Genomic DNA, 26008 nt, shown 5'->3' on the forward strand with positions numbered 1-26008 from the left:
TGCCATGCCCTAAGTTAATTAATTTTTGTTTTGTTTTGTTTTGTTTTTTTTGAGACAGGGTTTCTCTGTGTAGCCTAGCTGTCCTGGAACTCACTCTGTAGACCAGGCAGGCCTCAAACACACAGAGATCCATCCGCCTGCCTCTGCCTCCTTAGTACTGGAAGTAAAGGTTTGTGTCACCCTTCCAGGCTTAGTTTATGTTTTTTACGCTTTATTTTATGTCTTTGAGTGTTTAATTGCACGTGTATGTGTACCACGTGTGGCATTCGCAAGCGGGCATTGGAATCCCTGGAACTGGTGTTAGTGATGGTTGTGAGCCATCCCGTGGATGGTGGGGGCTGAGGATGGTTCTCTGGAGCAGTAGGAAGTGCTCTGAACCACTGAGCCGTCTCTGGTCCCACAGCTAACGGTTTTAATAAATGCCGTATAGAAAATGGTCTTGGGAGGACTGCTTTATATGAACTATCAAGGAAAGTCCACTGAGGAGGGAAGACCGTTCCAGAGGACATGAGCAGTAAGTGCAAAGACCCTGAGGTAGAATAATGTCACACTTGTGGGGACTGCCATGAGGCCAGTGTGACGCGGTAGAGGGGGTGAGGACAGTTTTGTAGGTTGAGGCAGGAGAAACCTCAGCAAATCTCAGAACAAGGTTGGCCTAACCAGCCGATTGAGATTGGATTCAGTTTGAAGCCATTAGAGGGTGTCGGGCAGAGAAATGACCAATATGATTTATGTTTGCAGAAAGTGGCTTTGCAGTAGACAGCAGAGTGGCTAAGATGACAGAGCGCCCCCAGTAGGTCCTCTTCATCCTAGAGCCACACCCCCACCAATTTCAGAACTTCTAGAACATTGCAGCCCTAAAATGGAAGCAAAGATTTAAAGGTAGATGTGGAAGCTGTGATCAGCAGCCTGCCTACTGGGAGGGAGGGGCAGGCTATCCCACAAGCTGTTCCTGGGGCCATCTTGGATCAGCCTGGAGTTGGTATCTGGGGGGATGGGGCAGGCACATACTGTGTTCCTTGGCCGTCCCCTCGCTGCTCTGGGTGTGGGTGCGGTGTCATCTCCGGCAGGTATCTTTTTGTTCTGTGGCACACGTCACCATGTGTGGCAGTTCCCTGTTTACCTGGCTCGTTTCCCTAGTCGATCATAAGCCACACGCAGAGAGACTCTTGTCATATCCATAGCCATTATTCCTGCTGTTTATTGAGAGTGTTGCCTGGCACGGAGAAGAACTCAGTAAATATTTGTGGAGCAGCTGGCCGAATGAATGAATGCATGCATGCATGCATACGTGACATTGCAACATTGTCACGCTGGTTGTCTCAAGTGACAGCCCTCTTAATTGGTAATGGCTTCCTGAAGTTCTGTGTCTACTGAAAGGATTCTGAGGCCGCAGCTAAGTCCTGGGACAGGTCTGGAGAGATGGTTTGGCAATTAAAAGCACTAACCGTTCTGTTCTTCCAGAGGACCCGGGTTCAATTCCTAGCACCTGCATGGCAGCTCACAGCCATCTCTAACTACTGTTCCAGTGCCCTCTGCTGGTCTTCTCAAGCACCAGCCACACACATGGTACACAGACTTGCATGCAGGCAAAACACCCACAGACAGGACATATTAAAATGCTGGGTACTGAGCTGTATACAACGTGTTTGCATAAAGGAGTCCTAGGAGTCCGGGGTTCTCTGTTTCCATCTCTGTCTCTGCCTTTGGTTTTTAATTGCATTTTATTTATTTATTTATTTTTTTTTTTTTTCGGGATAGGTTTCCTCTATGTAACAGCTCTGACTATCCTAGAACTAGCTCTGTAGACCAGGCTAGCCTTGAACTCATAGAGATCCATCTGGCTCTACTTCCCCAGTGCTGGGATTAAAGGCGTGCACCACCATCACGGGTGGATTTTACTTACTTTGCATATGTGTGCATGTGTATGTTTTGTGGCATGCATGTAAAGGTCAGAGACACCTTGTGAGAATCTTTTTTCTCTTTTCATCATGTGGGTTCCAAGAGCAAGCTCAGGCTATCAAACTTGATAACAAGCATTTTTATATTCTGAACCATCTCAGTGGCCTGGTTTTGTTGGTTTGTTTTTATTTATTTATTTTTGTTTTTGAGGCAGGGTCTCATATAACCCGGCTTAGCCTTGAGTTTACTGTGTATGAAGGATGGCCTTGAACTCCTGATCTTCCTACTTGGGCCTTTTGAGTGCTGGAAATGTAGGTGTGTGCTGCCATAAAGAAGGCTAGGTGTGGTGGTGTGTGTGTGTATTCAGGTGGAGGCAGAAACATCAAGAGTTCACGGCCAGTTTGGCTTATCTGGCAAGTTCCTGTTGGCAGGAAGGAATGGAGGAAGAGGGACCTGCTTGCCGGCTGGGATGAGGGAGAATATCTGTTGTTCTCATCTGATGTTGGAAGCAGTCCAGGATTAACTAGTAATGTCTGCTCTGGGCATTACGGGGAGCAGCTGCACTCAGCTCCTGCTGCACTTCAGGGAGAGGCAGCCCTGAGGTAACCTGAACTCTCTTCTCTCCTAGCTGTCCCTACCTGGCCAGCAGACTGACCCTGGCCATCCCCATCATCGCTGCCATCCTCTTCTTCTTCGTCATGAGCTGCCTCCTGCAGACCAGTTTTACTGACCCTGGCATCCTACCCCGGGCAACCATCTGTGAAGCAGCTGCCCTGGAGAAGCAGATTGGTGAGCCTCATACTTCTAGCCCATGATAGCTCCCCAGCTGCATGGTCCCTGATGTGAGAGGAGGCCTGGTTTCCTCGTCCAGCGCTGTGCTAGGAATTAAGGGTAGAGCAGTGAGCAAGTCAGGCTGGGGCTGACTCTGTGGTAGGGCTGATCACTGTAGTAGGTGATGAGCAAGCAGGTGATTAAGTAAACAAGAAACGCTGGCAGCCAGGGTGCCAGGCAGTGCTTTCAGTTGTCCTTGTGTGTGTGACAATGGATAGGCCACTAGCCTATGAGGTCAGTATTATTACTCGTTTCCTATTCATTCACTTAAATGAGACACAGCGGTTTTGTACATGGTTGAAGCTCACACAGCCGAAGCCAGGCGGTGGTGGCTTCCAGCACTCAGGAGACAGAGGCAGGTGAATCTCTGTAAATTCCAGGACAGCTTGGTCTACAGAGCGAGTTCTAGGATAGCCAGAGCTACATAATGAGACCCCGTCTTAAGAAAACAAAACAAAACAAAAACAAACAAGTGAAAAAGACCACATAGTAAGTGAAGGAACTGTGATGCCCCTGTAGGCGACAGTTGATATGAGCCCCTGCTCTTAGCTCTTTTTTTTTCTTTTTTTCTTTTTTGATATTGCATAGTCTAGACTGGCCTTGAACTCACTATATAACCGAGGATGACCTTCATTTCTGATCTGTCTGTCTTCACCTCCTAAGTGCTGGTATTATAGGCATGCTGCCCCACACCAGGCTAAATGTTTATGTACTCTTTATTCATTCAGCCATGAAACTTTTTTTTTTTCCTGGTTTTTCGAGACAGAGTTTCTCTGTGGCTTTGAAGCCTGTCCTGGAACTAGCTCTTGTAGACCAGGCTGGCCTCAAACTCACTGAGATCCTCTTGTCTCTGCCTTCCGAGTGCTGGGATTAAAGGCGTGCGCCACCACCACCCGGCTAGTGACAGGAATGAAGGAAACTGACAATAATCTCTGTCCTCATGGAGATCGAGGTGACATTCCAGGGTACCAGAAAGACCTAGAGAAGAGGCACAGGGCTTGGCGGGGGGGGTATGAGGGTGGTGTTTGAGCAAAGAGTTTCTGGGCAGAGGAACAGGCAGGCGCAGCAGCATAGAGCATAGGCTAGTTTAGTCTCGGTCAGGACAAGCCCTAGATGCTATGGGAGGAAGAAAAGGGTCTCTCTACCAAGGTGAAAGTGTGGAGGAGGAAAAGGCTGGGTGCCCAGAATCTGCCTGCCCAGGCCTCTGGGTAGTTAACCCTTTATTCCTCCCAGAGGAGAAAGAGCCAAGCCCAGGGCCTGGACTGTCATCTGAGCTGGCCCCACCCCAGCTCCTTCCTGCTGTGAAGTGACTCGGATGTTTGCACACCTCCAGGGTTTCCGGTCATGGCTGGCTACTTGCCCTAAGAAGGCAGTAGACACACAGGCTTTTAAGCGCCTACCTGGCCTGGTGAAGTCTAGTGACCAGCTATGTCCATTCCCAGGAATTATTTTTGCTGACTCTGGAGCAGCTGGGGAGGGCCTAGGAAGAGATACCTCTCAGTTTTGTCTGTTCTTCATGCTGCCTCCTCCTCAGCCCAGGAAGGGGGTGGAGCTTGGGGGGCAACCACACCCATGGCTCTAGAAGCTAGCTTCCTTCCCCTTTGCACTGCTCTGGCCTCCCCATGCTGCTCCTCAGTGTATGACCTGACCAGCCACTGGGTTCATGTCCCCTTCAGTCAGGCTAATCCTGAGGCAGGATTATTGTGCAGCTCAGCCAGACCTCTGTCTGGCTGCCTGGAATCCCCTGGCTTCTGAGCTGCTTGGCCAGTAACAATAGTAATCCCCGTGTTTGGGGAGAGCTCAGATCTGTGTCCTGTACCGTCCACTGTTGTCCCCACAGATCTTCACATCTGCAGAGAGTGATCCCAGATTTGTTAGTGCAGACTCCAAGCAAGGCCAAAGGGCAAGGGTTGAAGGGAGATGGGGGAGTAGGTGCCCTCTTCCCGTCCTCCAGGCCTTGTGTTTCGGGATGGCAGCGGGGATTCATCCCCTCCATCTTTTTATCTCCACGTTAATGTCCTGTATCCTGGGCCAGACATTCGATGACACATTCCCACAGGGTACAGGGTGGTCATGATGAAATTGTTCTTCGCTGGGGTGTTCAGGCAAGGGAGATGAGGACATGGGTGTCTGGTTTGCCTAATCACCGTGCAGGAAGCTAGTGTTAGCTAAAGAAAGGGAGGGATGCAAGGATGACTGAGGAATGGGAGCCTCCTGGGAGCTCTCCTGGCTGCACTGGGGACATCTGAGAGGGTTGTGGTATCTCCCAGGGAGACATGGTGGGTTCTTGCAGTTAAGTGCTGGTTCTATACAATGCCTCCTGGCAGCCAGTGGATGACAAGAATCTTTTGTTTTGTTTTGTTTTGTTTGGGTTGGTTTAATTTTTCAACACAGGGTTTCTCATAGTAGCCTTGGCTGTTCTGGAACTTGCTCTGTAGATCAGGCTGACCTCTAACTCACAGAGATCCTCCTGCCTCTGCCTCCCGAGGAGTGCTGGGATTAAAGGTGTGTGCCACCACACTGGATGACAGGAATCTGATGCAAAGCCTACCCTGTGTGGTCAGAGTTCAGTGTTAGGTGGAGACATCTGACAGGAAGAGGCTTTGGAAGAGAGTTGGGAAGAATCAAGAGTGTCTTCTCTGTGAGACTTTGGGAGTTGCTACCCTGTGAAGTTTCCCTGGACTTCAAACACAAGAAACTGTGTGTAGGGAGCCCTATAGGCAGACGGGAAAGCAAAGGGAGGACAGAGCCTGAGGGAGCAGGCCACATTGGGTGAACATGCTGATAGTGCCATTAGGGAAGCCATGTTTGGAAGGGTGCTGGGACTGGGAATAAGACTCACCTGAGAGGGGCAGAGCGGCATCGTGACGACCTGCTTCAGTTGGACCTGGAGTTTGAAATGTGGTCAGGAAGCTTCTGTCAACTGAAACACATTTTTCTGAAAGGGTCTAAGGTTCCTGAGCCCTCTGGCTCTGAGGTGAGTGGATGTTCTTAGGAACAGGAACTGAAGGGGGTGGGAGGTGGGAAGGCTGAGCCTTGCAGCTCCAGCAGAGACAGCAGGGGACCAGCTCCTTCCAGTTTGGGAAAGCACCTGAGGTGAACTGCGGTAGTTGGCCACCTTCATAGCTGGCAGGCAGCTTTGCTAGATCTCTCCAAGGCCCCAGGGCAGTTGTTTCTAAGGCCTTCCTGGTCCAGTGGGAGGCGGCTCACTCGTGAAGTGTTCACCTAGGCCTGGCTGCACTTACAGGACAGATACAAGGCTCGCTCTGGGGTGTCCTGGGATGCTCACAGCCTGTCCCATCAGCTCCCTGTGTCCTCCCCTGTACCCAGAGCCCTTTTCAGGGCAGCCTGCCTCATCTCCTCCCCAGGCTGGTTCAGGGCTCTGCTGACTGGGCCAACGCTCCTGTTTTGCCTCTGACCCTCCTGAGCTTAGAATTTTAGTGGTTCCTTAGCACCCCCAGCTTGCTCTCCTGAATACCAGTCATTGGAATTCAACTGCATGACTTTTACCCTCCCCATATCCCAGCTCTTCCTTCATTTCTTTTTTCTTTTGTTTGTTAGTTATTTTGAAATAGGGTCTTCCTATGTGTCCTTGACTGGCCTGGATATATATGAACTCAGTATGTAGACCAGGCTAGTGCTTCTCCCGCCTCTGTCTTTCCTGGGTGCTAGGATTACAACTCCTGGCCCACCTAACTTCCCCCCTTTTTTTTTCTTTTTGCAAAATTTCCGAGTGTTTTGCCTGCATGTTTATATGTGCACCATCCATGTGCATGCCTGGTATCTGCAGAGATCAGAAGAAGACGTTGGATGCCCTGGAACTGGAGTTTGGGTGGTTATGAACTACCATGTGGGTGCTGGAAACTGAGCCTGAGTCCTTTGTAAGACTAACCCATGCTCTTAACCGCTGAGCCTTCTCTCCAGCCCCTCCCATCATTTCTTTAATGGTTTTCTTCAAATGGCTCCCTTTTTTTTTTTTTTTTTTTGCTTGTTTTTTTTTCGAGACATGGTTTTCACTGTATACAACCTAGGCTCTCCTGGAATTCACCACTAGACCAGGCTGACCTTGAACTGGCAAAGACCCTCCTGCCTCTACTCCTGAGTACTGGGATTAAAGGTGTGAGCCACCACTGTTCCACAGATGGCTCACTTTTTTTGTGAGACTGGTCTATATAATAAGTTTCAGACCACCATAGAGAGACCCTCCCAAAAAATAAACAGTCACTTTCAAATATGGCCTTATGCTGTATAACAAGCCCCCCATCACGCCACCTAATGGGACCAGAGCCGTCTTCATTGTGGGAGTACTTCCTATGACATTTGCATGGGGAAATCACCTACTGACACAGTGACATATTTCTTGAAACTGCTCCTATATGACATGTGACTATATATTTTAAAAGAGAAATTTCTGTCGACTCTGCATAGACCCTTATCAGAGAGCTAGGTTACAGGGTTCCTGGCCATTAGGGTCTCTGTTGAAGTGGGTACACGGAGGTGTGAGGCTCTCCGTGCAGGCGGAGAGTTTCCCTTTGCTGGAGTAAAAGGATGGAGAGAGAAAGGGGAATAACTTTCTCAGACTATGATTCACCAGCCTAGCAGGAAACTCCCTGCGGGGGCGGAGCCACAGGAGGCCTGCAGCAGCCCTCCCCCACTTCTTCCCTCCCACTCACCAGATCCCAGGGATGTGGGACCTCAGGGCCTCTGGGCCTTTTCCTTTGCTTTCCCTATTCCCCCTACTGAGTGCTGCCCACCATCCCTGCTGAGCTGGTATCTGATTCTATCTGGTGTATTTCCACCTTTTTTTTTTTTTAATTTTAGTTTGGGTTTTTGGGGCTTGCTTTGTCTGAGGCAGGGCTTTCTATAGCTCAGACTCACTAAAGATGATCTTCACCCTCAGGTATTGGGGTTACTGGCATGTGCACCACTGTACCCAGTTCACATGGTCCTGAGGCTCGGAGTCAGGGCTTTTTGTGATGGTAGGCGAGCACCCACTACCAACTGAGCTTATATCCCCAGCCCGACAGATTGTAGGTTTTGAGAGAGGGTCTCATAGGGTCACCCAGCTGGCCTTGAATTCTAGCCGTTCTGCCTTCACCTCCCTCTCAGTTGCTAGGAGCACAGGTGTGTGACATCTTACCTGGCTGTCCTCTATTCGTGCTGGTGCTGTTTAGGGTATTATGTTTGTTTTTATTTTGTTTTGTTTTTTTTTTTTTTTGAGGCAGGATCTCAACCATGTGTTCCAGGCTGTCCTGGAACTCACTATGTAGAGCAGACTGGTCTCTAGCTCACAGAGATCCACCTACCCCTGCTTCCCAAGTGCCATGTGCCACTGTACTTGGCTCTTCTGTATGTTCCCCCCCTCCCATTAGATGGGTGGTGTACCGATGTGGTTGTGACAAGGTGTGTGGGTGTGTGGGAGGCCTATGTTACACAGTGGTGAATACCCAGTCATCACACTCATGACCCCCGTCCCCCCAAAAAAAGAGCTCTATTCTTCTTTGGGGGAGTGGGTTTGTTTGTTTTTCGAGGTAGTGCTGGGATTAAAGGTGTGCAGCACCACACACACCCAGTTTCTGTATTCCTTTTTTCCCCCAGAATTTTGAAGCTGAATTTTTTTTAAATATTTATTTTTACTATTTTATTTTTAATATTTATTTTATTATTTTTTTAATATTTATTTATTATATATACAATATTCTGTCTACATGTATGCCTGCAGGCCAGAAGAGGGCACCAGACATCATTACAAATGGTTGTGAACCACCATGTGGTTGCTGGGAATTGAACTCAGGACCTCTGGAAGAGCAGCCAGTGCTCTTAACCCCTGAGCCATCTCTCCAGCCCTGAATTTTTTTTAATGTACATTGGTGTGAGAGTGTCAGATACCCTTGAAATGGAACAGTCAGTTATGATCTGCCATATGAGTGCTGAGAATTGAACCCCGGTCCTCTGGAAGGGCAGCCAGTCTCTTAACTGCTGAGCCATCTCTCCAGCCCTGCTGCTGTATTCTTGCGTGTAGACACCAACACCAGTGAGTAGCTATGGGTTAGGCTTTAGTAGAATGTCATCTCTCATTTGCATGCAGTCTTACAAGGTTCATATTGCCCATTTTAGAGGCGAGGAAACTGAGGCTCCAGGAGGCTGAAGAGCTGACAGGCAGCCTTGCCACATTTCACAGTGAAATCAAATTGGTCCCAAGTCACCCCACGGTGGCAGTGGCATTGACTCACACTACTTTTCCATGGCCATACAGTTACAGCCTGTGTGTGATCTTTCTGTGTCCCCAGGCCTCGCACTAAGCCTTGTAGGTGGTCTTGTGAAGATTACAGTGACCAGATCTCAAACTTTGTGGTTAACTTTGAGCTGGTGCTGGGGACAGGGAGAGTGCTAACAACTGTGGTGGCAGTTGGGTGGCAGGCAGGCAGCTCCTTCCTTCCTTAGCCTTCTCTGGAGCTGTGGCCTGCCTAGCATGTGACGCAGGGCTCTTCTTCTAGCACTACAGAAAGAAAAGCCTTTCCAGCAGCCCAGGCCCACCCTGCCCTGGCGGGATAGAGTCTTGTTCCATACCAGTCCTGAGTGCCACTGACAGTCCCAGCCCCAAAAAGCTATTTTGAAGGTGTGATGAGTTCTGATTGTACCTCAGGTGGGAGAAAGGTGTGACGGGTTCTGATTGTACCTCAGGCAGGAGGAAGGTGTGGGGACGGTCATTTGCTTCTCACAGTGATGCACACATGGGGAAAGGTTGAACCCCCACATCCTGAATTGACTTCCTCAAGAGTTTCCTGTCTGGAAGGCACTGACTGGGACGCCCACCAGCAGACATATCTGGCTCATCTACACATGTGGGCCCTACCCAGCACACCCAGGCCTTGTTTGTGTGTAGGGAATGCTTGTGTGTGAAAGATGAACAAACGGATGCCTTGGGAGACACAGATTCTAATCTCAGACCCATCTTCTGATGAGGGTTAATTTGGTTTCCTGTCTACAGAATGTGGGCTTGTGTCTTTGCGGGACCTGCGTACTCTGTGACTCGGGGAGATGGTCTGAGTACACCTTGGTAATTATGTTCCCTTGTTGAGCCCTAAAAGGCTGAACTTCTGGTTGAGGGTGGTGGTGGACTTGCTCTGGGGGCAACAAGCTGTTGGTAGCGGCTGAACAGAGCAGGTGGCCGGTAGACTGGCTCATTATTACCCCCACAAGCCTCCTTTGACCAAACTGGGACCTCCATCCAGCACCTGAGTGGCCCCTGTGCTCAGGCTCTCTGCTCCCTCTGTCTCCTGGAAGCTCCACTTCCTCTGTCAAACTCTGGAGGGAGCAGACCTCACTACCCCAGATTAGAACAGGCTCCCTCTGCTTTGTGAGAAAGACCGAGGTTTCCTTGTGCCCTGAGGAGGGTTTCTGGGGTTCCGTGAGATTCCCAGTAGGTTCTCCCAATACTAAAGAGGGTCTGTATCTTTCATTCATAGATAGCTGTATTCCAGAGGTTTCTTTATAGCTTGCTGTGTGTCCGTTGTGTTCCTATAGCAAAAATAATAGTGTCAGATTACACTATTTCCAAGGCTGGCATCCCTCATCTGGAAATCCTAAATGTTTCAAAAACAGAGACCACAGCCAGAAAATCCCACACCAGCCCTCAGCTGGCAGACTGTGCTGAGAACACGGGTGAGTAAAAATAGTCCACAAGTTACCCTCTGGAGCTAGGTGAGGTGGCTCGTGTTTTTAATCCCAGAAGAGGCAAGCAGGTCTCTGTGAGATCCAGGCCAGCCAGGGCTATGCAGTGAGACCATCTCTCAAAATAATAATGAAAATAAAAATTATCTTCTAGCTATGTGTAAAAGACCTGTATAAAACCTTTGTGGAGTGTGTTCCTCCGCTGTCTAGACATGTCATTATGTATAGGTAGATATTCCAAAATCTAAAAAAATGCCCAAATCTAAAACATGTCTGTCTCCTAGTGTTTCAGCCTCCCCTAGGCTCTTGCTAGACGCTGTGTTGAACCCACTTAGTAAATTCTTAGCCAGTCTTCCCAGCAACCCATGGGGGTGGAAGTCGATTCTGTTCCAGTTTATTCATTTATGTTGAGCAGAGAAGCTGATTTGATCTGCCTAGCTCAGTAAGTGGTTGGGTAGAGATGTATATCCATATATCTTACGAACTTGAAAGCCCCTGTAAAGACGGGGACAGCAGTGGGTAGGAAGCCAGGGCTGGAGCCCTGGGGGCAGCGGGTCGGGGTTTGGGGTTTGGTATGAAGTTATGTCAGCTTGGAAAGAATGGGGCCTTTTCCCGCTGGCAGTTCTGGCGCCTCGGTCAGGACCAAGGTCAGGGACTCCCAGGACAGCCCTGTGCCTCAGGCTGCTGCGCAGAGAGAGGCTGGGACCACCTGATCTCTGTTCTGCTGAGAAAGAAACTGAGGCTCGAAGGGAAAGGACTTCTTTAGTGGCAAGTAGAACTCCAGACAGCTCTCAAACCCAGTGTCCTCAGACTTCCCAGCCTGCACCTCTCGGCTCTCCTGTGCACAGCCGCTAAGTAGGCACTTACCAACCGCAGTTCTGGAGCTTAGACCCTTACAGCCTTGGCACTGTGTTCCCCTTCTCTGTGGGTGAGGCAGCCATTAAGTCGCTTACCCAGGAGCACCTGCTCGTAAGTGGAAAGGTCAGGACTCGAACCCCTAGCCTGCCTCAGCCTTAAAGCTTGTCTTCTTCCTCTGCTTACTGATTCCTAGCTCCTTTTTGTTCTTTTTTTAACATTTACTTATTTTTTTAATTAATTAATTAATTTTGGTTTTTCGAGACAGGGTTTCTCTGTAGCTTTGGAGCCTGTCCTAGGACTAGCTCTTGTAGACCAGGCTGGCCTCGAACTCGCAGAGATACACCTGCCTCTGCCTCCCGAGTGCTGGGATTAAAGGCGTGCGCCACCACCACCCGGCTTATTTTTTAATTTATTTTACATTCCAATTAAGGTTCTCCCTACCACCACCACCCCCTAACCAATAGCTAAGGGCTCCCATCAGAGTTTCTACCTCCTAGTTCTGCCCAGGACTGCTCTTGATGAAAGGATACATGCAAGCAAAATACTGTATACACAATAAATAATTAAATCTTTTTTAAAAAAATATTTATTTATTATGTATACAATATTCTGTCTGCGTGTATGCCTTCAGGTTAGAAGAGGGCACCAGACCTCATTACAAATGGTTGTGAGCCACCATGTGGTTGCTGGAAATTGAACTCAGGACCTTTGGAAGAGCAAGCAATGCCCTTAACTGCTGAGCCATCTCTCCAGCCCTAAATAATTAAATCTTAAAGAGAGGGGACTCTAGGGGTACAGCTCAGTTAGTAGCATCACAGGCTCTGGGTTTGATCTCAGCACCGCAAAAACTAGGTGTTAGGCCAGCCTGGGCTACAATGAGAACCTGTCAAAAGGATAAATTTGCCTCTGGGTGGTGGTGGGACATGCCTTTAATTCCAGCACTTTGGAGGCAGAAGCAGGCCAATCTCTGTTTAAAAAAAAAAAGAAAAAAGGTTGTCCTGGGACTCACTTTGTAGACCAGGCTGGCCTTAAACTCAGAGAGATCCACCTGCCTCTGATTCCTGAGTGCTGTGATTAAAGACTGGTGCCACCATGTTCAGCTGTTTCGTTTTAGGATTTATTTTTATTTTATGTGTATATGTGTATGGGTGTTTTGCCTCCATGTATGTCTGTATACCACATACATGCAGTGCCCAGGGATTCCAGAAGAGGGCATTAGATTTTTTAAAAATATTTATTTATTTATTATGTATACAATATTCTGTCTGTGTGTCTGCCTACAGGCCAGAAGAGGGCACCAGACCCCATTACAGATGGTTGTGAGCCACCAAGTGGTTGCTGGGAATTGAACCTGGATCCTCTGGGAAAGCAGCCAGTGCTCTTAACTTCTCAGCCATCTCTCCAGCCCTCATCTTGTGTCTTAAGGGACTCTGGGAAAGTGTTTAGAGCTAGAAAATGCCTTGGAAGGAGTATTGGAAAGGAGGTAGCTGTGTGTGGAGGAGCTGGAAGAAGGAGTCTTCTGGAGAGGCACTTTGGTGATACAGGCCTGACTTGCATTGGGTGACCGTCTGGAGAGAACACACGCAGACCCTGTGACTGGCCAGGCCAGGATGAAGGGAGGAAGTTATCTGTAGAGAGGTTATAGTAGTTACTTGTCGCTGAATAAAATGTCTAAGAAAGATAACTTATGGGGGGAGAGGAGCAGCTTACCTAGAGAGATGGCTCAGCGGTCAAAAGAACTGATTACTCTTCCAGAGGAACCAGGTTCAATTCCCAGCACTCACATGGCGGCTCACAGTCATCTATAACTCCTGTCACAGGGGATCTGTCTCGAGATCCTGTCTCAGGGTTTCTCTGTGTAGCTTTGGTGCCTGTCCTGAAGCTCACTCTATAGACCAGGCTGCCCTCAAACTCAGAGATCCATCTGCCTCTGCCTCCCAAGTGCTGGGATTAAAGGCGTTTGCCGCCACGCCCCGCTACAGGGAGCTGTGTCTGCCTGAGTTCAAGACCAGATTAAACTCTGAAATAATACCCTGTCTCAAGAGATAAACAACAGGGCAAAGTGAATGACTCACTTGGTAGAGTACTTGCCCAGCATGCATAAAGCTGGGTTCAGTTCCCAGCACCCCGAAGAACCAGATGTGATAGTTACATGTCTGTAATTCCAGCTGTGAGAGGCAAGAGGATCAGGGTCCTCCTCAGCTACATAGTGAGTCAAGGCCAACCCGGCAACGTGATCATGTCTCACAAAGAACCAAAATGTATTTCCCGTTCTTCTTGTTAGTCCTATTTTTCATTAGAAAGCTAAGGCTCAGAGTTCAGTTGGCTCAGCCTCCTGGGCCCCAACCCTGCCTTTTCCTGCTTCCTGTTCTAAAGAGGAAATCTTCAGGTGCTTAATTGCATTTTAAACACATGTGGTTAGGGTTATGGTAAGAGGCTCTTTGGTGGTTGGAACTATGAGATCAGAATCCATGTGCTCACCGGGCATGCCAGGCACCTGGGCTAGTGATTAGCTCATTGGTAAGCATGCAGACACTAGTCTCTGGAGGTAAGCAGCCAAACAGGAAACTCTGCAGCAGACCCGGTGTCCAGGAGCGGGTTGATAAGGGTTCCCAAGCTGAACACACTTGAACTCAGTCTCTGTGGCAAAACAATAGGTAACTTGGCTCTGGCACCCTGGGAGGCGGATGCAAGAGGATTTCTGTGAGTTCAAGGGCAAATAGGCCTACCTAGTGAATTCCGGGAGCCAGGGATACATGGTGAGACCCTATCTTTCTGTTTTTGGTTCTTTGAGACAGGGTTTCAGTAGCCCTGACCATCCTGGAACTTTTTCAGTAGACCAGGGTGGCCTTGAACTCACTGATCTGTCTGCCTCTGTCTCCCAAGTGCTGGGATTAAAGGGGTGCACCACATCAGCCCTGCTACATACTGTTTTGATCTGAACCTTAAGATGTGAGTTCATCAGATAGAACATGTAGGATTTGCAGACTTTGGGTAAACGTGTTACTCCTTCCATTAAACAACAAGAAAAGAAAAATGTTGATGCAACAGGTGGTTCTTTGTTACCTCATTCTGCTTGCAGTGTGGTCAGCAAACATCTTTTTCTAAACAAAAAGAAAGAGGAGGAGGTAAAGAAACATTGTAACCTAGGCTGCCCTTGAATGCACAGTTTTCCAGTTTCAGGCACAAGCCACCATCCCAGCTCTGACATTCTGTTGATGTTATTGTTTTGATTACATTTTTATTTATTTGTTAATATTTTGTTTTTAATTATGTATGAGGGGAGGGAAGTGTGAATGTGGCTGCCAAGAGAGAGCAGAATTACAGGTGGGTATGAGCTACCTGGCATGGGTGCTGGGGACAGAACTCAGGACCTCTGGAAGAGCAGGAAGCACTCCTAACCCCAGAGCCCTCTCTCCAGCTCTTCTCTATAAGTAATGTTGAGTTTGGTGAGAGGCCAGGCCAGTGGGTTGTAGACACCCATCCAGTTTCTTCCCCGGGGCGTTTATGTTGTTCCTCTAACTGTGCCGCCGTCATGTAGTAGAAGGTGGATCTAGACTTACTTAGATGCATACAGTCTCCCTAAACCTTCCTAGGAGCTCTGTCCCTGGTGGCCTTGCTCAGGGTGGAGGCCAGCAGATGTGTGAGCAGCTGTGTGAGATTCGAGCACAGTCCCAGGCCTGAATGAGTGTGGGTCTGTAAGCAGTTCCTGATCTTTGTCCCTGCAATAGTGCGTTGTCCCCGACTCCCAGTTCCTGACCACATCCTCTCTGGCATGACTCCCCTATGGCAAGGGCCATGGGCCAATTTGGGCATCCCCATTTTCTCTCTTCCCCATTTCTCTGTGTTTCAGACAACACAGGCAGCTCCACATACCGACCGCCCCCTCGGACCCGGGAAGTGATGATCAACGGGCAGATGGTGAAGCTGAAATACTGCTTCACCTGTAAGATGTTCCGGCCACCCAGGACCTCGCACTGCAGTGTCTGCGACAACTGTGTGGGTGAGTGGGGGGCCTCAAGGACCCCGAAAGACTGGCAGTGACATCTCTTGACCCAGGGTTGGTATATCCTGTCCCCCTAATCCCTAAGTAATTCTGCAGACAGAGACCTTGATCTTGTCTCCCAGCTTCAGGCCACTCCTCAGTGGGTCCGTGATCCCAGAAGCCTGGAGCAGCTAACACTGAAGGCAGGGGATGATCTCATTGAGAAAGAGACAGGGAGGGTGAGAATCCGGAGGAGTGAGGTGGAGAGCCCAGACCAGAACTGGAAGGTGGCTCTTGCCCACCTTCTTCTGCTTGGTTTGTGCCCTCACCCTGCTCCTCAGAAGCTATACATCTTGGTGAAGAGCCATGATAGTCCCTTGGGAGGGTGTCATAAGGGAGAGTCTGTATGACACCCAAGTGAGCTGAACCATGGTGACAGTGCACAGTTCCCAGGGCAGTGACTTCATCTTGCCAGCTCAGCACTCCCTGAAGAGGGGAGCTGGGACAGCAGGCAGTGAAGTGGGTGACTCAGGGAGTGTTATTCATCCCTGCCAGTCTGCCCCACCCACCTCCTTAGAGGGCACCAGCGTTGGCATAAGGCCTGCAACGGGCTTATGACCCAGATTCCCACAGGGACTTTCCTCACCAGCCTGGGTGTGACTCCTACCCCCAAGGGACTTAGTGCTGGTATGAGCTCAGTCCCTTGCCCTGGCCTCTGGTGCTAGCTCTCCATGAGTTACCTAGCGACCCAGCCCTCTCTGGGCCTCAGGCCCAAAGCTGTTGGCATGTAGTTAGTAATAGGCCATGGTCTATGAGTCTTTGAAGCAGACACTCTGTGGGATCCTGGAGATCTCACCATGTCGTGCATGGATGGCAACACTCACGGGCAAAGCTGTATAAAAGAGTGGTAACAGAGCAGGTGACAGGGCCCCCTGCCTAGTTTGAGGTCACAGGAGACGTTTTAAGGGAGTGGCTTTGTAGTTGACATCAGAAGGAGTTACTATGGAGCTAAAAGAATAGGGAGGAGTGTGTCAGGCAGTGGGTGGGAACTGATGATCAAGGCTAGAAGTCGGGTGTGTCCACGGGAGGGCAGGAGTCAGCTGGTGTTGGGGGTGAGGGGATGGGAGAGCGCCAGCCCGGGGGAGGGCTAGCCACCAGTGCTGGTTGGAGACCCACACTGACTCCTTCCCTTTCTAGAACGGTTTGACCATCACTGCCCCTGGGTGGGCAACTGTGTCGGGAGACGGAACTACCGCTTCTTTTATGCGTTCATCCTCTCCCTCTCCTTCCTGACAGCCTTCATCTTCGCCTGCGTGGTCACCCACCTGACTCTGCGTGAGTGGGGGGACGACAAGGGGTGGAGGAGGACTGGCCAGTGAGCTCAGCCCTAGCAACGGGCTGTAGTCACTACCCCCTGAACTGTGTCTCTGTCTCTTCCTTCCTAGGTTCTCAAGAAAGCGACTTCCTCTCCACTCTGAAACGGACACCAGCAAGATATCTTTTGCCACTTGTCGCCCTGGGTGGGAATTGAGGCCTCTTCGTGGGGTGGGTCTCCAGGGTGGGACAGTAGGGCCATGTTTGTTCTCTGGAATCCACTCTACCAGTTACTGTGTTAGTACCTGCGCTAGAGCTGATTTTAAATGGGTTGTCACGGGGAGTGGCTGCGCACACAACCTCAGGACACTGTCCCTGCTTATAAAGGCCTGGCAAAGACTGGGTTTCTTTTCTTTCTTTCTTTCTTTCTCTCTCTCTCTCTCTCTCTTTCTCTCTCTCTCTCTCTTTCTTTCTTTCTTTCTTTCATGTGTATCGTTTTTGCCTGTATGCATGTCTGTGTGAGTGTGTCAGGAGTTAGAGACAGTTGGGAGCTGCCATGTGGGTGCTGGGAATTGAACCTGGGTCCTCTGGAGGAACAGTCAAGTGTACCCAACTACTGAACCATCGCTCTAACCCCCAGAGTGTATTTCTTAATTAAATCTTTGTTTATTTTATCTTGCCTGGGGGGCAGTGGGAGCATGCCACAGCACACAGATAGAGATGGGGGACAGCTTGACATTCAAGCTCAGGTTATCCGGTTTGGTGACAAGTGCCTTTACCATTGAGTCATGTCACCAGCCTGCATGTTCCTTAGGAGGGCAAGCTCCCTGGCCAAGATCCTGTGGTTACAATTCCCTGTGCCAGCGGGGCGGTGGTTGCACACGCCTTTAATCCCAGTACTCAGGAGGCAGAGACAGGATGATCTCTGTGAGATCGAGGCCAGCCTGGTCTACAAGAGCTAGTTCCAGGACAGGCACCGAAGCTACAGAGAAACCCTGTCTCGAAAAACGAAAATAATGTAAAATAAAACAAAACAAAAGAATTCCCCGTGCCATCCCTAGCCCAGATCCTCAGGACTCCCGCCTGTTTCTGGGGTGCAGGAGGGGATCTGCCGAGAATGATGACTGGAAACCTGCCGCTGTGGGGAATAGCTCTAGGGAAGGCTGGTGAGAAGTGAACACAGGGTCCCAGGGTCTCTGCCCTCCCCCACATATGTGTCCTTGACGGTTCCACTGTGCTGGAGTTGGTCATCTGCTTCTTCTCCATCTGGTCCATCCTGGGCCTCTCAGGGTTCCACACTTACCTCGTCGCCTCCAACCTGACAACTAACGAAGACGTGAGTAAAGCTGGGGACTGGGGAGCTTGGCTGTGTCCTTGACGCATTGCATCCTGCTTGTGACAGAACTGGGATCCATACTCCCGTGCATGGTGTGCTTGAGAGATGTGGCCTTTGGGAAAGGGCCAGTCCAGGACTGATGCCCAGAAGTCACGACCCCGACTTCGCATCTCCCACACTACACCTGTAGGCAGCAGAGTTCTGACTGGGGTCCAGAAGTCTGTGCACTGAGAGGCATTGTTAGAACAGAAAGGCGCGGCCCCATTGCCCTCCCAGCTACTCACTTGGAAGCCATCGCTAGCCATCATTATCTGAGTACCCACTGTCCCCAGTCCAGACATGACCTCCCCTCACCGTCCTCCAGCCTGAAAAAGAAAACGGTACTGTATGTTTCCAGGTTTGCTGTACAACATTGATCAGAGGCCCCACCATCAAAAAGAAAATGGGTCCACTTTAGACGAGGCATGGTGGGCAGGCCTGTAATCCTGGCACTTTGTAGACTGGGGCAAGAGGGCCCATGGTTTGGCTTGAGGCTAGTTTGGGCTGTGTGGGGAGATACTGACTTAGCAAATTAAAAGGGGGGTTGGGAAGAGAAAGAAAAGGAGCTCAGTCTGGTGACCCAGGCCCGGAATCCCAGCTGCTCTAGAGACCAGGACAGGAATTCCAAACTCAAGGTGAGAATGGACAGTCTGTCTCAATCAAAAAGTAAAAAGAGGACAGGGAAGTAGTTCAGTGGAAGAACACTTGCCTAGCATGGGCAAGGCCTTGCCTTCAATCTCAGTATCCAGAGATGGAGGAGGGACTGGAGAGCATCCACATGATAGTGTACACGTGTGTAACCCTGCTGTAACTAGTCCTAGGTAATCCGGTGCCCTCTGCTGACCTCCTCCAGCACTGCACACATGTGATGCACATGCATGTGGGCAAGACACTCATATGCATAGAATAGATAATAAACGGAAGAATGAGAAGGAGGCCATCTCCAGGAGCAGTGGCACACACACGTTATCCCAGCACATGCATGTTATCCCAGCACTTGAAAGGTGGAAACAGGAAGATGAGGAATTCAAGGTCATCCTTGGCTACATAGAAATTTGGAGACTGGGGCTGGAGAGATGGCTCAGTGGTTAAGAGCACTGACTGCTCTTCCAGAGGTCCCAGGTTCAATTCCCAGCACCCACATGGCAGCTCACAACTGTCTGTGACTCCAGTTCTAGTGGACTCCACACGCTCACACAGATACACACACAGGCAAAATACCAAAATGCACATAAAATAAATCAGTTGTTTATTTAAAAAAAAAGAAAAAGTTGGAGGCTACTTCAGGATATATATGACCAGCCTGGTCTGCAAACTGAGTTCTAGGACACAGAGAAACCCTGTCTCAAAAAACCAAACCAAAAAGAAGAAAGAAAAAAAAAATCCCACATCCTCTCACAGTCTCATTCGAGAAAACAGAACTGGACACATTGATAAGGGCAGAAAGGGCATCAGCCCCAGCCCACCCCATCACCAGTGGGTTTCCCGAGTGCCGGTTCTGCAGGGTCTTACTGGAACTTAAGCAGAAAGGGGTGCTTGGCCCAGCAAGTGTGGAAACTTCTGGGTGACAATCAAATGGGTCTTTCCTGCTGAGCCCCTCAATGGCGTCAACTGAGGGCTTCCCTAGGCAGAAAGGATGTCCAAGGTCATATAGTTGAATGGCAGGGTCAGAGTGGTTCCGCCTGCTTCGTGCCCTCAACCCTGCCCTCCCTCTTAGTTGGTGTTCTAGTTAGCGTCACTGTTGCTGAGATGAAACACCAAGACCAAAAGCAAATTGGGGAGGAAAGGGTTTATTTGGCTTACATTTCCACATCACCATCATCAAAGGGAGTCAGGACAGGAACTCAAACCGGGAAGGAACCTGGGGGCAGGAGTTGATTCAGACACCAAGGAGGGTGCTGCTTACTGGCCTGTTCAGTCTGCGGCCTGCTTTGTTTTTATTTTTTGAGACAGGGTTTCTCTGTGTAGCTTTTGGAGCTTGTCCTGGAACTCACTCTGTACATTAGGCTGGCCTCGAATTCACAAAGATCTGCCTGCCTCTGTCGCCCAAGTGCTGGGATTAAAGGCATGTGCCATCACCACTCAACCAGCCTGCTTTCTTACAGAACCCAGGACCACTAGCCCAGGGATGACTCCATTCACAGTGGGCTGCCCCTCACCCCATCAATCACTAATTAATAAAATGTCCTACAGGTTTGCCTATAGCCAGATTTTAGAGAGACATTTTCTTAATTGAGGTTCCCTCTTTCAGATAAGGCTAGCTTGTATCGAGTTGATGTCAAGCTGTCCGGCACAGGTGGGAAGCCAGGGTAGAGATGGTCTACCCAAACATCTTCTTCTGGAGACTTCCTTTTGGTTGTCCTCTGTACTAGTGGGTGCTCCACTGAAGACATACTCCCTCCAACAGAACTGGTTTCTAAGTGGGACTCTTGCTGGCCTCTGGGTTCCATTTCTAGGAGGTGAAGCAAAAGGAGGCAGCTGTGACGAGAGCAGTTCCCAGGGGAGGGCTTGCCTGGGTGCAGAAGGAGCTCACTGGTTGCTACTTCGCATGTATAATCCTCAGCACTGCTAGAGGAAGTGGGGATGGACGGAGGCAGCTTACCCAGCTTCTTCTCTTTCCAGATCAAAGGGTCTTGGTCCAGCAAGAGGGGCGGTGAGGCCTCTGTCAACCCCTACAGCCATAAAAGTATTGTCACCAACTGCAGTGCTGTGCTCTGTGGCCCCCTACCTCCCAGGTAAGCCAGGACTTGTAAGAGAGGTTACAGGGAGATGACTCTGAGTCTGGACCCCTCCTGGGAGTTCTGGAGGGTCTGGATCTTAGCAGGCCTTTCTCCCTGCACAGATATGGATTCCATTTGCCATCCTCTATTCTGCTGGATGACTGAGAAATTCTGAGGATGGCTGTTAGTTTTAATCACATTTGCTCATGTGTAGAATAAAAATAAGTACAACCAGGTGTGGTTGTACCTGCCTGTAATCCTTGCACTTGAAGACTGAGGTAGGAGGATTGCTTCATGTTCAAGTCCAGCCCAGTGACACTGTTTCAAAGGGGGAAACATACAAAATAGTAAAGATCATGGGGTATTCTGTGTAACCCTACTTCCCAGAGATACCACAGTGACTGTCATGACCACATGACCTGCCTTTCTTCTGCAGAGTGAGGTCACCATCATGTTCCTCGGGAACGTTGGTGTTTCAACCCTGCTGACAGCAGGGGGCACCAGAGTTCCAGAACCGGAGTTAAATGTTCATGGGCACTGTGCGGGGGCAAGACCTTCACCTTCCTTACACAGATGTGCCCCACCTAGGGAGACAGGACACTAGGCCTCTCCGTGACTCCGAATAGCTGTTCTTTCTCTCACTTGCAGCCTGGCTCCTTGGCGTGCAGACAGCTGAGTCCGTTTGAATTAACAATGAATAAACTTGGGAGACAGAGGCAGGTCGGAAGTCCTAGATCATCTTCAGCCACATCCTCAGGTAGCAAGGCTACTTGGGATCCTGTCTCAAGAAACAAAAACATTCTGGCATGGTGGCACTGCTTTATGCGGCCCCTCACTTTTTTTTTTTTTTAAGACAGTTTCTCTGTATAGTCCTGGCTGTCTGTAACTCGCCCTGTAGACCAGGCTGACCTCAAACTCTCCAAGATCCGCCTGCCTCTGGGTTCCTAATGCTGGGATTACAGGTGTACACTGCCACCCAGGAGTACTTGCCTTTTTAATCTTAACAGAAACAAGCAGATCTTTGAGCAGGAGCAGCTTGGTCTACATCATGAATTCTAGGATAGTCTATAATCTCTAGAGCTAGAGTACATAGTGAGACAATGCCTAAAAATAGTAGTAATAAAATAAACAACAAAACCAAACTAATGAATGAATTATATGGCAAAAGCCAGGTGCACAGAAGGTCTTATTTTAAATGTATTTACTTGTATGTGTGTGTATGCACCTACAAATGGTGTGCATATGGAAGTCATGAGTCCTTGGACTTGAACCAAGTCATCATCAGGCTTGGTGGCAAACACCTTCGCCCATTAAACAACTGAATGGAAAGCAGCCTCCGTTTGCCCAGCTTTTCTAGGGCTGGATCTTTTCTGGGAAGACATTGTCTGTTGTCACATGTCTAGAGCCTTGTCAGAGGCTCATGCCCTGTCCTTATGTTTTGGAAGCCTGATCGACCGGCGGGGATTCGTGCAGTCTGACGCTGTGTTGCCCTCGCCCATCAGAAGTGACGAGCCAGCCTGTGGGGCCAAGCCAGACGCCAGCATGGTAGGAGGCCACCCCTGAATGTGACTCAGTGCTTGCCACCTGCCGCCCTCCACGCCTGCCGGGACCCTCCCCATACCATCCGAGGGAAGCAGAGCTGCCAAAGACTCAAGTCTTTTCGTATTTATTTCCCATCCTGCACAGCTTTCTCTGAACTGCCACGTAGCTGTGCCCTCTTGCTCCTCAAACCCAGGTTCCCACAGTTTGGGCCCTAGGTTCCTGAACTGATCAGTGGCAGGAGAGGAGAGCCACAGCCTCTGGAGGCCACCAGAGAACCATGCCAAGTCACTGCCTGTGCCCAGGGAGACCCAGTGTGAGTGAGGGTGTGAACTGAGTGGGCGACCTCCCAGCCGGAGGCATGCTTGGACCCTGGGGAGCCGGGGCTTCTGGAAGCAGGACTGCTGAGCAGCTGGCCCTGAAGCACAGGTGGCAGGCCAGCACCTGCCCTTGGACTCCTAGTCTGGGGCTCCCGCATTCCCTTTGAGATGAGCAAGGCTATTTTGGTGGTCTTTGGGGCGGGGGGTATATGGAATTGGCCAGTAGGATAGAGCTGGGGTACCAGTAGAGAGCATGGGCAGGGGTGGGAGACAGCCTGTTGGAGGAAGCCAAACCAGCCATCCAGGCCCCAGAACCTCAGCTCCTATAGAGTTCTGGGCAGCACAGTAGGAATGGGAATGGGGACCCTGCCTTCCCCAACCCATGGAGACTCTCAAGGATCCTTTCCTGTGCCGCCACCCCCCCAGTCTCTTCCAAGTCAGAGCTAGAGATGGGTGGGTTAGGTGATGCTGGCAATACTTGAAATGGGTTTATTAATGCTGGGTATTTTGCACAATTTTATAGACCTCTTTTTTACATGGCCTTTTTTTAAAAATAGAAGTTAATGTGTTACTATCTGTGTAGTGCCAAGTCAAGGATTTTCAGAAGGCTAGGTGGTTTAATAAATGTTTTACAGCAGATCTAGCTATGAGTGTGTGTGTGTGTGTGTGTGTGTGTGTGTGTGTGTGTGTGTGGCCCCGCCTGTGTACAAATACAGCTGACTTCCATATCCCTGGGCTCTTCCGTTTCTCTCTTGCCCTGTGTTCAGAAGCAGCCTGACGTGTAGGGGCTGGGAAGATGGTGCATTAATCACAAGAGACCCCTGGGCTCCTGCTTTTCCCTTCTGCCATAGCCTTCAGACAACCAGTGGCTAGGGACTCTGCCACCCAGCCCCTAGGTCAGGCTCCCAGCCGTAACCTGCCCCAACAGGCTGAGGCTAGGTGTGGTGGGTGGGGTGACCGGGTCTGGGGAGTGAGGAGCAGCTGCCATTCTGCAAGCCACACCCCCATCTTGGCTTTCTGCTCTGTATATGCCCCCCCCCATGCTAGAGAGTAAAAGACAACACATTTCTGCTAATTAAGAATGAAGGAAGAAGCAGAAAAGGCCAGGAGGCGTGTGGGTTGGCCAGGACCTCATAGCACATCGTCCTGCTGCTGGGATCTGTAGTTTCTAATCAAAATAGAGACGTGTTCTTTTAGGACCCTCACTTTGGCCCTTCAGGTCAGGTGAGCTGATCATAGCATAGAAAGTCAGTCCAACTTCACTTCCTTGCTCCTAAGGCCAGTGGGCCCAGACAGCTGGGGAGTGTGCTAGCCGGGAGAAACCGCTTCAGAGCCCTAGGCCATCCTGCAGTGGCTCTGGGAGGTAGATGAGGGGCTGGAGGAGGCTCCCTAACCTGCCTTTTATTTAAGCCAGTATTTGTTCCTGCTTGTAATAAAACTTACGTTTTTAAGAGCTAATTTGCTTTGGTTTGGTTTTTGTTGGCTTTTATTTTGCCGAGTTCCTGGCTTGCAGCATAGCTCTGGGTTCTTTCCTGGGAAATGGGAGGCAGGCAGCCTGGTGATGGCGGGAACTCTGCAGCAGAGGGGCTGTGGCTGACCCGCCTTCACCATGTCTGCCTTCTTGTGCCTCAGGAATTGGTACTTCCTGAGCTCTTTCCTGCTAACTTTGCACCCCGATCCCCGTTGATTACTCAGCTAAAGACATGTTTGAGACAGTAGGTCCAAGTTGGAGCTTCTTATCCCTGCCCCAACCCAAACCTCCTAGGTAGCCAGAACAGCCAGGCAGGTTATAACATAGGCCAACCTCTCTGGTATCTCCTCCAGGAGGACACCTGTCAGGACTTTGCCATCTCCTGCACAGCCTGAGGGGAGCTAACAGGCCTCTCTGCAGAGGGTTAGCTGGTAAGACCGTATCTCACCTGTCAGCCAGCCCTGGCCATTCTCACACACCATCTCATCAATGCATGCCTCACCAACTTCACCGAGTCCATCCATCTCTGTCTGATGTGTGGTGTGGTGTGTGTGCTGGTGGTGGCAGGTCCCCAGGAATCCCCCCCCCCAACAACAGAAGGCTCTTAGTCCTGCCCACTCCTTCCTTGGATTGAGGCTCCCTCAGAGCACCTGTCCCTTCAGAAGAGGAAGGGTGAGATGGGGAAGGTGGCACACCTGCCCTGCGAGGCCTGGCCAGTGCTGTTGGTGGACTGGTGTGCAGGGCCCTCAGGTCACTAGCACCTCTGCATCCTGCTTTGTGCCCCCGCCAAGCCCCCTCGCCTGCCGCTGTTCCTCTCCCGCTCTGTTGCCTGCTGCCTGAGCTTCGGCCCTTTTCTGGGGGAGAGGCAGGTACTGTGGTACCTTTGACCCCACTTGGGGCCCCTGCAGGCCACCCTTTCCATCATCCATCCGCTAACCCTTTCTCTTCTCCTCCTTTGCCATCCTGCGGGATCATCCAGTACGTGCGGGGGCTGAAGGAGCTCCTGAGGACCGCCACTCTTTGCCTCTCCAGGAGTGGCCTGGGGGGAGCCAGGCACCCTGCGCCTCCACCTGCCTAGCCCGTGGCCCGTCTGCCACCATCTGTGCCTACAGGGTCTGTCCCCCAGCCTGTCCTACTTGTGTGCTCTCTAGAGCTCCCCACAGCGGGCAGGTGTTGACCTCTTGGCCCCTGCCCCTACTCCTTGCTGGCCAGAGTATAGAAAGCCATACTGCAGCCTCAACACAATACCCACTGCTGTAACCCTGCTAATCTTCACCCTCTCCTCCTCCCCTCATGCCCCTTCCCCAGATGTGTGAGGTGTCAAGACTCTTCAGGAATCTTGCCTTACAGCCTCCCCCCAGTCAGCACAGCCATAGGCAAGCCAAGCAGGTTCCTTCGGGAGCTATCTGGGTGTCGATGACGCTGCTGAACAAGTTTGGTGACTGTTCTGAGCACAACGGCTCAACACTGTTCCCACGCCCCCATCCCCCCAGGAGGATGCGAAGTGTGAGCCTGTGTATCCCGCTCCAGGCACCAAGGGCCGGCTACACAGCTCCACTTCTTCCAGGGACCCAAAGGGAACTGGGCCAGACCTGGGAAGACTAGCTGCGCCCAGCACGGGGCCGCTCACCTGCTGTCCACTACCTTTTCTAACAGAAATAAAGAGCCCCTCTTCTTGCTGGAGCCTTGAGTGTGTCTCACCCCTTTCCTTCAGGGCCATGGGTGTGGCCGGCTGTGGATGTGAGAGAATGACTGTCTCCCTCACAGCCCTGGCCAGGTAGCGCTGCTCTGGAGACAGGCCCGGAGGGACATAGGGAAAGGGACCTCTTGGCTCTCTCTCCAGAAGTTGTTTCCTCCCCAGAGACCTTCAAGGCTTAGTTGAAGTTTGAAAAGCCCTGCCTAGTCCAAAATAGGGGGTGAGGGGGTGTCAAACTCCAGTCTGAGGCTCACATTCCCCAATTGAGCCCAACCCAAGGTAGGTCCATAGAGTCCTTTCTCTCATTCCCTAGATGCCTTCCC

The 26008-nt window shown here is 50.5% G+C and overlaps 1 protein-coding gene and 1 pseudogene across 4 annotated transcripts in view; one reads left to right on the top strand and one right to left on the bottom strand.

Moving 5' to 3' along the window:
- Positions 1–25672, top strand: part of Zdhhc18 (zDHHC palmitoyltransferase 18) — a 30007-nt gene extending 4335 nt beyond the window's left edge. The window contains exons 2-10 of one of the 4 annotated variants that reach the window (XM_087904509.1): positions 2531–2691; positions 15119–15268; positions 16448–16585; positions 16696–16744; positions 17798–17900; positions 20562–20674; positions 22105–22204; positions 24343–24420; positions 24969–25672. In XM_087904509.1, coding sequence (XP_087760635.1) covers positions 2531–2691; positions 15119–15268; positions 16448–16585; positions 16696–16744; positions 17798–17900; positions 20562–20674; positions 22105–22204; positions 24343–24384 — 856 coding nt within the window. In that variant the 3' untranslated portion in view covers positions 24385–24420; positions 24969–25672. Of the gene's footprint in view, positions 1–2530; positions 2692–15118; positions 15269–16447; positions 16586–16695; positions 16745–17797; positions 17901–20561; positions 20675–21307; positions 22046–22104; positions 22205–24342; positions 24421–24968 lie in introns of those variants that run through there. The other 3 variants (XM_087904510.1, XM_087904508.1, XM_087904511.1) reach the window with 3 other exon arrangements.
- LOC125400558 (small nucleolar RNA U13) lies at positions 8100–8222 on the bottom strand (annotated as a pseudogene).
- Positions 25673–26008: the final 336 nt, after the last annotated feature.

Source organism: Myodes glareolus, chromosome 3, assembly GCF_982192425.1.
Source record: "Myodes glareolus chromosome 3, mMyoGla1.1, whole genome shotgun sequence".
NCBI lineage: Eukaryota > Metazoa > Chordata > Mammalia > Rodentia > Cricetidae > Myodes > Myodes glareolus.